Source organism: Crocodylus siamensis, chromosome 9 (genome assembly GCF_052110815.1).
Source record: "Crocodylus siamensis isolate JL-2025a chromosome 9, ASM5211081v1, whole genome shotgun sequence".
NCBI classification, from domain to species: Eukaryota; Metazoa; Chordata; order Crocodylia; family Crocodylidae; genus Crocodylus; species Crocodylus siamensis.
The window spans coordinates 69,145,083-69,159,296 of NC_143403.1; the positions used below are offsets into that span (position 1 = coordinate 69,145,083).

Genomic DNA, 14,214 nt, shown 5'->3' on the forward strand with positions numbered 1-14,214 from the left:
TTCTGCTCGAGCCAAGGCCAAACAAGCAAACAAACATGGCTGCCCCATCACCGATACATCCCGGAAAGACGCGAGATCCAGGCTCACAAAGCAAGCGACGGGCAGGGGCAGAGTCCTCTCGAATCAGCGCCGCAACCGGCACGGCCAGGTTTGCTTATTGGGAACTGCTCTGTCAACACGAAGGGAAAGGAGCTTCTCCCCCAAGCCCGAGCAGCACCGTGAGCCCTGACTTAGGAATGCACACGGGCACTTGGCTTTTGTGCACTGTCTGCAGAGTTATTTAAGCACGCCCAGGAGGAGTAATTATGCTTTTCTACACCAGTATGTGCACAAGCAAAGCCTTAATGACATGGATGCTTTTGTCCACGTGTTGTAACTTCCCTAACGCTTAGCGTTGAAATATTGTATTCTACCCTATGGCATCTAACCGGACTGATCTCTTTTAATTATCTGAGATGTGGACGAACGTTGGATTTTGACTGGCGCACGGACAGCCTACGTGACTTATGAAGGCAGCATGCAGGCAGCCAAGTTAGAAATGACAGCCTCTTGTTCAGTGATAGAAGGGAAAACTCTCAGCAAACTTAGGTTGCGTAAAACTATTTGATCCTATTAGTCTCCTTTTTAGGCTGCAGCCGGCTTTTCTTGACCACTGCACAATTCCCAGCTCTCCATCTTCGGCACAACTGCAGGGAACGAGGCTACCGGCGCAAATCCAACAGACTTCCCGCGAACAAGTGCTGTGTACTTAGTTGAAGGCATGACACGACCGGCCGTCCCACCCATCGGGCCTGTTAAAGCTCTTCTCCAAAACGACCCAAAAACATGAGTCTTGACAGGCTGCTTCTCCACCGAACACAAGCTGGGAAGCACAACTGCAAATCCACGGACATTTCTACCCCTGAGTTTCAGTCTGTCAAGGGCGTACAAGAGCCATGGGCAGACACGGCTCATCGGCAGTCAGGTGGAAGGCCCAGGCAGACCTGCCCCTTACACACCAACCAAGCAGCCAGACACTTTGGTTAGACAACCAGTGGACAGATGTGGTGCCGGCCGCGCCCGGGGGCACCCGGGCCGAGCCACCCCCTCGGGGAGCAGGAGACCCACCGTGAGCGCCCGGCCGCCCTCGTCTCAAGCCCGCGCCGTTGGTCTAGTAAGAGATCGCGCCGGCCTGTGTCCTCACCCCACGCCGCAGCCACCAGCGCCCCCGACACCTGTTTCTACATCCCGCCCGAGTCGGGTTAGTCTACAGCGTACAAATGCCCCTTTCCGGCCCGAGAGGCGGTCAGAACAAAGCCCCGCCGCGCCCCGTAGCCCGCGAGGCGCGCACGGAGCCCGGGCTAGGCGGCGGCGGCGGCGGCGGCGGGGCCGGCCGCCTCCCAGAGGCCAGGGGCTGGACGGGAGCCCACGTGCGGGCAGGCCGGGGGCGCGGGGCCGGGCCTTGCCTGGTTGCGGTCGAACTGCTCGCGCTCCGCCTCCAGGCTGTGTCCGACGCGGCGGCTCAGCACCCGCGCCGGCACGCTCTTGATGCTGTTCATGGCGGCGGCGGCGGCGGCTCGGCTCGGCTCGGCTCCCGCCGCGGCTCCTGCGGCCGAGCCCGGCAGCGCCCCGCCCCGCCCCGCCGGCGGGAGGAGCCAGCGCAGCGCCGCCTCGGCGCCGCGCCTCCCGCAGACCCGGTCTGCACAAGGCGGGCAGGACTCGCGGCGGAGAGGAGATCTGCTTGTAGACAGCGGTTTTTGCACAAATCTTGCAATTACATTTTTGCAATTAAAGACGCTTAAATCTTGCATTTAAAGGTACTTTTCTTGCACAAATCTTGCAATTCAATTTCTGCAATGAAAGCCTTTTTTCGCAAAAATCTTGTTGGTCCAACAAAAGAGCTCATCTCTACTAGAGTCCCAATTACTTTTTCCTCTAGACCAGTAAGGCTTCAACCTGGATACCGGACACATGAAAGATACAGAATTTTAGCCGATTTTTAAAAAACGAAAATCTTTGTGTTTTCCCAAGCAGGAAGCAGCTCTGACCCCCTGAAACCTGAGCTCCTGCTCCTGCCTGCATCATCACAGATCCCAGCTATGAACAGACTGCCCAGAGCAGTCCTATGAAATATGAACTTTCATTTCTACCCAGGAGAACATTTACAATCTTTTCTCCAATGCCTGATGAAGGCTGTTTGTGCCCCAAAAGCTTGCAATTAAAGACTTTTTTTTTTTTTGCAAAAATCTTGTTGGTCTAATAAAAAAGATCATCTCTACTAGGAGTCCCGATTGCTTTTTGCTCTAGACCAATACGGCTACAACCCAGATATCCGACTGTCTGTATAAGAAACTCCCCTCCCCAACCCCATTCAGCCAAGCCAGGGTGTTTAGCAAGGAAAAAGCACAAGCGCGAGCATGGGAGGTGCTGTGCGGTGCAGCAGAGAACAGGCACCAGCCAGGGCTCCAGCATGGGCAGCTCTAGGATTGGGAAAGGGGCTGCGGACGCATCACTCCAGAGAGGGCAGCACCTGGTTCTCTCTGGATGAAAAATAAACTAGAAGGTTAATTCGTGTGCCAGCCGTCTAGGGCCGGACAACTGAGTTTCACATGGAAGCAAAAAAACATATAAAACTTCCTTGGAATGAGTTCTCCCGGGCTGTGAAATAGGAGCTGTTGCCAGGAGCGGCAAACAGACGGCAGCACGGCAGAAGAAAGGCTCTCTTAATGGGGGCACATCAAGACCGCTGAAAAGAAGGGAGGGTGGTTCATACCTGTGGAAGGAAGAGTTTAGAAGGAAGCAGGTCAATTTTCACAAGCCATGAATTCAGCTGATGCCCTCACAGCTGCCTGAGCAGAAATGCTGCTGCCACTGCCAGGCAGGTGGTTTTCAACTTTGGAGCAGGAGTCAAGGGGGATGCAGCTGCATCCCTTGGCTGTGTGTTATGACAGGGTGAGCCTAGGCAAAACAATGAAGTGACCCACATGGTTTAAAATAATTACTATGGAGGTTTCCCATTTTCAGGTTCTTTTCCTAAACCTATTGCCTTTGGATCTGAACTCTTTTGAGTGGGGCATTTTTAAATAAGGGAGTCATGCTGTCCTCTGGGGACAGTAGGTAAATTCCTGAGGACTACCCACTCTCCGCCACAGGTCTTTTTCGTCTGAAAATTCACCAAGATGACAGCTGTAGAGTTCACTGGCTGTTCTTCTCTGGGGGAATCGCAGAAGAAAATGACAGATCTTCGCCTGTGTCCAGCTCAGAACAGACACGAGGCAGGGCTCTTACTGCAGAGTGAATTGTGAGCACAGGCAAGGACAAACCAGTCAGCACCAGTTCAGGTCGCTGTGTTAAAAGGCAGGGTGTGCTGCAGACATGTGAGAGCTGCTTTGTTTGACCTCTCCAACTGTGATCGCAAATCCTTCCATTTCTTCCGGTATGCATGAACTGGCCTGTGTTTCCCCACAAAAGCAGTTATGAGACGTGGAAAAGTACCGCAGACCTTGGTAGCACTCAGATTTTGTCCTTCAACTGAATTTGTTGGGTCTTTTTTTGCTAAAAAAAAAAAAAAAAAGTTGAATAATATTGTCAGTCAGTTGGAGGTCATTTAACTTTCTTGTGGTGTGCTTTTATAAAGAGATATCTAGCCACCAGTATCTCTGGGTGGTGCATACACAGCTACAAAGAGCCATGCTAAGAAGAGTTCACTCTTGATTTCAACCGACATCCAATGCAAACAGGTCAGAGTGATGGGGAGAATCATGTAACAACAGTGCAGGCAGTTCCACGCGTGCTTGACGTGTGCCCAACACAGCTTACCATTTCTGCACTCACAACCAGCAGAGCAGATGCGAGCTACAAAGGGATTTCCCTCCTGACTTGTTTATTTTGCCTATTGGCAGCTCTTCAGTCTCCATGTCAGACACTGATTTTGTTCATGACTCTGCTTTGCAAGTGAACTACAAGAGAAAAACTTGTTAGACCCAGCTGATAAGCTGTTACCACGTATGCATAGAAGTCAGAGAAGAAAAACTTTTTGAATTGCACTTATCCTATTGGTCTTCCTGAGACAGGATTAATTAGCAATGCTACACGTGCACTGTGTATATATGAGCTGTGCCGATCAATTCTACCATCCTGTAGGCATGTGTTGTCAGACATCTGAGCGCTGCTATTGGTTAGATAGCAGCTTTCTTTAGGAGCCGAGAGACTTGACCTCAAGATTTTGGCAGTAGGACTCCAGTTAAGGACAAAGATGTTGACAGACAATTACTTTAATTTGTCTGTCTTCACTGTATAATTGCTAATTCTGCCGAGGGTGTATCAGCTTCTCTATTTGGATAGCCTTCCTATAAAAGAAGCACACTTCTTGATTATTAACTTTGTTTCTCTATACTGTCTACATTAATGGAAAGTGTACACATTAATAAAAAGAGAGATGAACCTCACTGCTACCTGCTTCCCTCCTATAATTAGACAGGCCAAACCCAAGAGAACACCTCTTCCCAAACTGAAAGCAGGCAGCTGTTAAATGGAAGCCTTGTTTCCTTTAATAACAGCATAGTCTATGAAGACAATAGAAAAGGCACACCCTGACTTTTTGCCATGTTTCCAAAAATAAGTCCTATTCTTAGCTGGCTGATATAGTTTGACTTTCCATACAAAGCCTCAGAGCACAGTTGATAACAGGGTTGTTTTGTACATTAGGTAATATGCTAATACTTTAACCTTAACTTCCCACCTCTTCCAGTTGTCGGGCATTGCAGTTCTCCCATGCCTCAACAAACGATGTTCTGAAGTAGACTATAGATAGTGGCAAGGAGGTGGGAGAGGTGACAGCTCTGTAAAAAGCATGCAGGGTACAACCATAGTGCTACCCTCCTGCAAATTTTCTATATCCAGTTTATTAATCCATTTACTAAATACGTACATGACACTGCGGGTAAAGCAAGAGGTTATGCTCATTTAAAATACACTTGAAGTGCTTATATTTTTTCACCTTCTCTTAATGGGTTAGGCAGATATAAAACACTTCTACACTGATAAAGTATGTGGCAAAAGTTGCATTTATTTGACCTATTAAGAACCCATCAGTGTAAAACCTGTGTATAGACCGTACAATAGCACTAGCTGTGTGGTCTTAGTGCTTATGCTGTTTGCCCTGCTGTGCCCCACTGTTATCAGTTAACAATAACCCTTGAAAATGGGGTCTAGATCACTTATCAGTGGTAGTGGGGGAGTAGAGAGGAAGGAGGGTGGTACTGACTTCACCAGTGAATTTGGAAGACTGCTTAAAACTCATCCTCTGCACAGGTGCAATCGAGAAGCAGGGACTCCTGCCAGGGCTGCAGATGCAGCCAAGAAGCATGCAGACTGGTCTGGAAGCCTGCATCACACGTCCTACAGAGCCTTAGTAAAATAAGCATGTGTCAAATATGAAATGAAGATATGCAGGCAAGACATTAAAAGTAGCAAATGTATCACATTTATTAGCTCATATAGCCTTTTATGTTCAAATTATTTTCAGAACATTTCAGGTCTTGAGAGCCTGAATATAAGAAAAATAGAGTTAACCTACTTAAAAGAGCTGTGTACCTTAAATAATGGCTGATGTCATAGCCTACTAAAAAGTCTATACAAACATCTGAGCTAGTAAGAACCTTTTGTTACAATAAATAGCCCAGGACCAGGGGAGGGCTATTTTGCTCATTCTGTGGATGAAGGTTCTCCAGTTTCAGCATCATAGGAGGCATTTCCTGGTTGCAACACTAATAAGCAATTTCCCCAAAACATTATTCAATGCTTCCTTAGGTGGCAACAGTCCAGAATAAAACAATTGGTAAAAAAAAGTGAACACTCTGGTGTGTCACATAACTATTAAAAAAGTAAAAACAACAACTTGTTTTGGTTTAAAAAAGCATCCCCTTTGTGGAATAAACAATTACATATTTTACAGTCTTGCTTATAGGCAGTAAACTACCCTTTAACCGGAGGATGAATTTCACAAAGGCAGTTGTTTATGCTGGCATAACTCAGAGCTCTGCTTCACAAACACATTAGCTTCCAGCATGCAGTCACAACTTTTTGGCACCCAGGAAACTTGCAAATACAATACTCTTCAGAGGCATAGTCAAATGTTAAGGAATTGTCTCCTGTAGTGCATACGTGGTGATGATCTTCAGTTCTCAAAGCCTGTGGCAGTGCATCAGGATGTCTCCCATGTTCCTTCCAAAGGTTGCCATTTTCTTGCTTTCCAGACAACAGGAAAGCAATCTGGTTGACAGAAGGGGGAAAAAAACCTCATTTAAAACCACTGAAAAGTTACCAGTAACTCTTTTTTTAGGTTAAAAATCCGCATTTCTTTTTGGGTGTGTAACAGAAATGGCAATAAAGACAAAATAGATAATACATTCATGTCCGAAGGGGAACCCCCACGAGCAGGCTTCCTTTGGGACATCACAGGCATGTTGCTAGAAAAGGTCCTTCCTCAAACAGAGGAGTTGTCTGGCAGTCATTCCACCATTTTTATCCAATAACGCCCCAGGCCATGATCCTATAATTTGGTGCATGTGGAGGACCTGACATACCTTCACTTCACAAGGCTTTGAAGAGGCATGGAACGCCATCCACATGGAAGAAACAGCAGATTGAGACTTCAAGCTGCAAGACCTCAATGGCCAGACTTTCTGAGGGGAATACTTGAGGAGATTTTTGTTATTGATTGACTTAGGAGTTATTGGGTGCATTATCTAACATCTGCTTGCTACTATATTGTCTCATTTATATGGATTTTATTGTGAAAACACTTGAAGCCTTGCATCAAGACCCATCTGCAGTGGATAAATCTGTAGTTTTATTAGCACTGCAGGTAGGTTTGCAAAAGAGTTCAAAGCAAATAGCAAGACAGAAAAACGACTTACTCAAGGTCATAATGAAAAGAGTGAAAGCTTGGACTTGCTTTCTTCGGCAGCTGGCAGCTGCGCTTTGCGAAGAGCTTCTGTAATTTCTATACCCTGTAACACAAACAATACAGACACCCTACGTACAGATGTACAGACTTCATGGTGGATCACAAACACTAATGTTACTGCAGAGTTCTAACTGGGAAACAGTAATAATTATAGGCTCCCTTTTCACTTTTTCTTTCTTACTTGAGGAGCAAAGAGATGGCACGCGCATTATTAAACCCCATCTGAACACTGTGCAGCTGGGATGGCACCAAATACAATGTTATGTTATAGAGACTCTATTATAGAAGTCACTGATACAGTTACAATGTAAAGATTAAAACTGTAGCAGCGGAGTCAAACTGAGAAGTAAAAGGCTCAAGAGAAGAACGATTTGCAAAAAGATAGCCTCACTGATGTCTAGAAAAATATAATAATCTCCAACCATTAGTATACAGCTATAGCACTTGCTCCTGCTGATGGAAGAAAATAATTGAACCCATTAGAGAACATAACCCAGCAGCAACAAACCTACCATAGCTAAATGCTTATGTTGGGCTGGTGTCAAACCATGCCTCAAATTGTTTCAGAACCAGTTTGACACAGCCTCTTGTGCAATCAGTTTTCACACAAATTAGCTGACTGGGGCAGACTGGGTAAAAGCCTGTTAAACACGTTTTGGGTACTTTTTTGACAGGGGAGAGAAAAAATATTTTAAAACTAGACTAAGGTGTATTGTCTGTTCTATAGCCACCAAAACAACGGTGCCAACTGGAGAGTCTCTTTCACAAGTCAAACGGGTCGTTAATCTGTAGACAGAGTGGGATACCTTAATACATAAACGACTGTGATAACTGCACACAGATTTTTTTCATGGACTGTCATTAAAACTTAACTCATTATCTTTAATCCTGCAGTGAATGAATTAATGAAAAATAGAAAACCTAACCCTACTTATGCTGACTCTTATTTATACCCATATGAAAAAACATATGCATATCAGATACCACTTCTTCATCCAAAAGTGTACACAGATTAAAGGCTAATTCTGATTGTGATCATGTCTCATGTTGTCCTTTGCTTCTACTTCTCATACAGCTTTTTCACTTACACACTCACGCTAAGGAGTTTTGGGGTTGCAAGAAGGGGAAGAATTTGGCTCAGACACTTTACTGTCAAGTATGCAATCATTTCCTCATCAGCAAAGTACTGGGAGTACATTGTTTATAGTGTCATGATGCAGGTCAAGCCAAAGGAAGGGAATGTTCACAGTAATTTCCCCACGTCGCCCATATGAAAAGATTAAGTACCGTATTAACACAACTGCTGTTGGGAGTGCAACCAGGGCTATCGTGGAGGAGGCGGCTAAGCTCCAGATCAGCAACCATCTGTCGAGACTCAGCCAGCAAACGTTGCAGCCTACTTGTTGGTGAACAGGAGTCCTGGAAGAAACAGAAATTGAATCAAAGTTACTGGGCGATTGCTTTGGAATGGATTCACTACAAAACATGAACTGCTGACATTTGCATTTTTTACTTTAACCTCTACGTTTAAAGTACCTTGCACTGCACAGCACTGTTGCAGACTCTTATTACCAGTTTAATTCTTATTATTTCTATTAAAAGGTCTGTGCAGTTGCACATCACCATGGCTGGAGGCAACTGAGAGACAAAAGCTAGCGTTCCCAACAACTGAAGAGGCAGCAAACTTATTTCCAGTTTAAAACAAGGAAATTTGTCTTGGCAGCTGCTAAAAAGGGGCAGCCAGCTGGTTTTAACTGCAAATGCCAGTGCTGGCCTCCTCCTCTATTTTCCATACTCATGTAAACACATCTTTATCTCTAGGATTAGATAGGCCTAATTCTTAGCTCTAGATCTTAATCTCATGTCTATTAATTCTTCAGGGTGAACCTAAAACATGCTACACAAGGTACTGTGCAGGGCTGTGATTTGCTTCAAGCCCCAACAGGGATTTCCACAAACCCAACTGATGATTTAACAGAATAGCGGCTTGATGTCTAACCTGGGGGTAGAGGCATACTCCTACATTCCCAAGCAGACACTTCTCCCCTACTCTCATCTGAATGACTGATTTGCAGCCTCCCTCTACAAGGGCACTGAACTAAATTCTTGCTCATATCATCAGAAAGCTCAATCCCCTGTCTGTATCAGAAGAACAGAAAAATAAAGCTATGCTCTATATCTTTCCTGTACAAGCCAGCAATACTTGGAACCCAACCAGTGCTGGAGGAGATTATTATCAGGCAGCAGCAGAACTGTACTGATAAAGCGGAATGCAAACAGAGATATGGGAAGGAGTTGGCATTGTCAGTGCCAGTAACAACCAGCTGATGCAGGCAGCACAAAAAAGAAACATCTGCCCATCACCCTTGAATAGCAGCACCAGCCATTTTCAGATCCCACAATTTACAGGGTCTGACTAGTGCTAGATCTTTGTCACCCAGGTCCTGATGAAAAGGGTAGATCCTCTGGCTTTCCTCCACAGGCTGGCACCAGCTTGGAGGCCTGTGTTAATTACTCGGTGGCCTTTGAATCCCCAAAATTTCAGCATCAGGCTAACACATTAGGGGAAACTTAAAGGAAAATTACTTAACTGACTAGTTTACTTTCATTGCCCCACAGATGCATGGAAGCATATCAAAGTGAAAGTGAAAGTTAGCACAGATACTAACAGTATGGACAGAAATTTCTAACTTAAATTACTTTTAATAATCCATAATACATACTAAGAAATACCCAGTGAGCCACTGTGGCATAAAAACATATGCACAGGTATTTTAGCAACTCCAAAATAGCGTAGCACCTGATGAAGCGTATTACTGGCTTGGCTGGCAGTAGGACTGTAGCACCTATTTGTTGGCTGAATCACTGACAAGTTACTGATATCCGATGGCAGGTCTGCATCACAGAACTTCTCACATTTCTGGGGCCCGTCTCCCTTTTGAGTGGATGTCAAACAGCAAGGGGAGTCCAAATAAAAGACATTCATATCCACGTTTTCTTCACTGTCACCACTAGTACAGTCTCTTAAAAAAAAAAAAAAATCATTGTGCAACACGCATACACTTAGGCCCAATGTAGCAAGGCAAGCACATGCAAGAAACGAAGTTAATGAGATTATTCTTCCGCTTAAAGCTGAGCGCATATGTAAGATCTTGGCTGGGTGAGGCACAGTCTTCAAGTATAATAATGGGGCATTGAACTACTTCTGTGAAGAAGCAGATATATTACCATACACTTGTGCATCCATTTAACCTAAATGACAGGACAAACAAATATTAAGATTCCTCCTGACACTCAACAGCAAGGTAGCCACACTTTCTGCTTTCATTTTCAACCCTCACACAAGCCCTTCCTGAAAGCCACCTTTAATTAAGCCTAATACTTAGAGCTACCTTTTAAATGGAACGTTTTAAAATAACTTTTAAAAGTTATTTCCCCAAGATAGAGATGACTTGGGAGTTTTTGCTGACCTTTGGCTACACTTAACTTTTTCAATAGTTGCAGTGGTGAGGATGGATGTTGACTGCAAGTACAATTTTAGTAAGCTGTAGTTACAGCCAAAGCAAGACAGCCTGTGGAGGGTTTCAGGGTATGGAGCTGAAAAGTAAGATGAATTGTTTCAAATTTTCCAGCAGGTAAAAACCAAGCAGCATAGAACCAGGATTGATCACCAGCCACATTCCCAAAAACATGCCAAAACTGATCCCGATTCGGATTCCAGGTACAACATCATCTCTTCACACCTGCAACTTCCTCCATTGCAACTTGGTGATATGGCTGCAGAGCTGTCAGACAGACCATCACTCACTGGAAAAGTATTCAAAGGAGAAAAAAAATCCCAAACCTGAGAATATTTGTACTTATATGCAGCTTCTTTGGTTTCAGCTTAAACATACTCCCCTCCTCCCCACAAAAAGCATTAAATTAGGGTTAAGTCTGCATAAGCACATTTCCTCTCATCACCATCTTAAAAAGCAACAATACTGCATGTTAAGGGTAAATCATACTCAGCAGAACACCACTGGCCAAGCACTGACCCACTATCATCTTCAGACCTGCCATATTGGCACAAGCACCAGTCTATCATCTTTGTTTTCCATTTAACAGCACTCTCAACCTCAACGTATGCTTCAAGGAATGGGGTTACAAATAGTCTTTCTTCTCATAATACAAATTGACTTTCCTGTTTATCCCAGGGGAAAAAAATACTGCTGTAGAATAGCGGTGAGCTGCTTTTGGAAGCTTCAATGCCATATCACGAGACATCAAAGAAGCAGCGATGCCAGTTATACTGACTGCTCTACATCTGACCAGGTAGGCATCAATTAAATTTTTAAAAATTAATAAAAGCTTCAGCCAGTCAAAAATCACCTCATTTACATATTTTAGCAGTACAAGAAGTTCATTAGAACCTTGCCTGGGTGTCAGTCTCGTTACATTGGGATAAATGCCAGGGAATTAGCACTAGACAGATTCTGAACGCTTAACAAAATCACCTGCCTACTGAGTTCTATCAGCAATAAAATGTCTACTGCAGTTTGCAACCTACACAAAGGTGTGTTGTAGGATCTGCTTGTAGTTTTAGTTTTGAGCTATGCAGTGGTATTTACCACCAGCTGTAAAATGAGGGGGGCAGGGGTGGCCAACCCCATTTCCCCAGTAGCTCCTTCTGGCTGCTGTTGCCAGACTCAGCTGCTGGATGCAGCCTCGCTGCCTGGGCACCCTGATCCATCTGCTCTGCACCCACCACCAGGGGTGGGGTCCACACAGGCACATGGCCAGGAGTGAGACAAGTGGGCTGGGCCGGGGAGACCCTGAGATCCTGAGGTGGTGACACTGCAGGGCCAGGGTAGAGCCGTGATCCACTGTCCACATGCCCCTGCAATGATGGCGGATTCAGTGGGCAGGGGCGTACAGGAAACAGACTGCGGTTCTGCCCCAGCCCCAACCCCAGCCCAATGCCGTCACCACCCCAAGATCCTGGCCCTCGTCCCAGGGCAGCTCCCCACTGTTCTCCATGGGATCATGGGGCCGTGACAGCCCGGGGTTGGGGCAGAGCCCTGGTTCTGCAGACAGGGGTGTGTGGGAAGCACACTGCAGCTGTGCCCCAGCCCCATGATGCTACCCAAGAGCTGTGTGGGCAGGGGCTGCCAGGAAATGAAGTCTGGACACAGCCCTGCTGCCTGGGCACCCTGGCTCATCTGCCGTGGGCCGGATCTGCCATTTTGCCCACCCCCCTGAATCAACATCACTTAAATATGGCAATTAAAATAAGAATACCGCAGAACATTTAAAAAGCACAGAAAGACGTGACCATCTCTCAACCTAATGTGTTCCTGTAATCCTCTCCCTGATAAATGGAGTTTTACTGGCACATTTCTGAATCAGCAGGGAAGTGTCAAATGATAGCATGCAACCTATCGTTCATCATTCAGTAAGCACCAACAATGCCCCCTTCCACTCTTGACAGGATTAATACAGACAGTCCCTACACCAAAGAGCTTACAATCTAAAAGGAATAAAAGCTGCAGCAGAAGATCCACAGGAAGACATTAACTCAGAACTGTTTCTTTTGTTTCATTTTGCTTTTCCTCCTGTAAAAACCTGGGGTGCAGAGAGTGTCTGAGTGGCCTGAGTTACTGTTTGCAAGCCTCAGAGAAGAAAGGGATCCTTAGGTGGGAAAGGAATGAGGAGGTGTGGAGGCCTGGCACTGGGTTCAGGACACCATTCCATAGATCTGAACAGCTTTTAGGAAGACACAGTTGGGAGAGGGGGAAAAGGACATAAACAGACCTGATTTTAGGAGGTGCTTTGAACCAAGACACAACTTGGCCCTTTCCAAACCAGCAAGGAGGTAGGCCAGTTATGACAGTACAGTCAACTGTTGTCATTCTGATGCTCTGATTTCAATCATAAATGGTCATTAAACCTGCATTAACATCCATTCCACACAACAAAGCAATTGTCTGCACAGCAGAAATGAGGTCATTGTACAGAAGATAATATCCTTCCAGCTCCACCAATCCCACGTTTCACAGTCGCTTATGGGGTACAGCACAGCACAGCACATCACCAGCTGAGCCAAGATCTTGGTTGTCAATTATTAAAAAGAAAATTAGCAATAACTCAAGCCAAAAATGCCAGCTGGTCTGTGGCACATAAGACACTAGAACCTCCCATATGCATACAAAATACAATCACCTGCACTCTGAATGTAGCACCTGGAGACTACTGAAATCAGACTCAAGCCCTGAACAAATGTTATATTTGGCCTGTGAGAGCTCTGCCAAAAGGTCCCAAACAACAGCAAATCCACACCAGGGGGGATGGTGGTAACCCAAGGTGACCTTCAAGAGTCCAACAGACAGTTGGTACAGATTTGTAAAATAGACAGCACTGGGTGTAGAGGGGATGGTTTCACCGCAGAAGATGGCTTTGAGCATTCACTGACTTGCTTGCCTGTCCACTGGCTGGGCCTCAACTGAAACAAAGCTGTTAATGGATGGTGCAAAATAACTCCAACCAAAATTAAACAGTCTGTATACAAACACCAAGATAAACGATGCAGGAATGCTCCAGAGCAGCATTCCTTTTCAAATGGTTGCCCATTCACCTAGTTTTTGTGCAGGTCTCTCTCACCTCTTTTATTATCTCCATTTTTCCTAATGTAAACACCGCCTTCTCAAATACAGGTGGCAGACAACTAACAAAGAGAGTGCTAAGGGAGCTCTACTAAATTAACCTTCTTTTGCACTTATTTTTAAACCTACAAGTCATTTCCCTTTCCTTTCTTCGGTACCATGGCTTGAATTGAAGCAGCCCAGGTAGCAAGCTGTGTCTATCTTTGGTTCAGTCACTCCTTGAGCTGTCAGCTGAAAAACAGTAAAGTAGCAACAAAAGCTGTCTACAGAAATGAGGGTTGTTTTCATGCCATCTTAAAACACCACGCTCATGCACAAATTGCTGCCCTATGACAGGTTCAACAGCCAGAATCTCTGTGCCCAAAAGATACTTTAAAAATCTCTATCTTCCTCTCGATACCTGGAAGGTTTCTTTATTTTAAACTTACAAGGGTTCAAGCTGAGCGTCTTGCTGTAAAACTAATGATTTTAAAGACTGTATTGGAAAGACACAAGTTATCAAGTGGCCTGTCTGATTTCCATGAAAGTACAGCTGTAGCTTAGTTTTTAAATACAAAGAAATAGGTAACCTTTTTAGGCTGGTACTTTGTATCTCAGGTGCAATCTTGGGAGAGTTGCAAACAG

General features: G+C 45.2%; 2 protein-coding genes across 5 annotated transcripts in view; both read right to left on the reverse strand.

Moving 5' to 3' along the window:
• HIP1R (huntingtin interacting protein 1 related) overlaps positions 1-1,623 on the reverse strand; it is a 42,323-nt gene extending 40,700 nt beyond the window's left edge. Inside the window, exon 1 of the mRNA XM_090062856.1 lies at positions 1,446-1,623. Coding sequence (XP_089918982.1) covers positions 1,446-1,538 — 93 coding nt within the window. The 5' untranslated portion in view covers positions 1,539-1,623. The remainder of the gene's footprint in view (positions 1-1,445) is intronic.
• Positions 1,624-5,441: 3,818 nt separating this feature from the next.
• Positions 5,442-14,214, reverse strand: part of CCDC62 (coiled-coil domain containing 62) — a 16,871-nt gene continuing 8,098 nt past the window's right edge. For 3 of the 4 annotated variants that reach the window (XM_090063119.1, XM_090063118.1, XM_090063120.1), the window contains 5 exons: positions 14,160-14,214; positions 9,750-9,972; positions 8,237-8,368; positions 6,900-6,992; positions 5,442-6,252 (listed from right to left, as the gene is read on the reverse strand). The exon at positions 14,160-14,214 is cut by the window's right edge and continues 704 nt beyond it. In XM_090063119.1, coding sequence (XP_089919245.1) covers positions 6,906-6,992; positions 8,237-8,368; positions 9,750-9,972; positions 14,160-14,214 — 497 coding nt within the window. In that variant the 3' untranslated portion in view covers positions 5,442-6,252; positions 6,900-6,905. The remainder of the gene's footprint in view (positions 6,253-6,899; positions 6,993-8,236; positions 8,369-9,749; positions 9,973-14,159) is intronic. The other variant, XM_090063121.1, reaches the window with a different exon arrangement.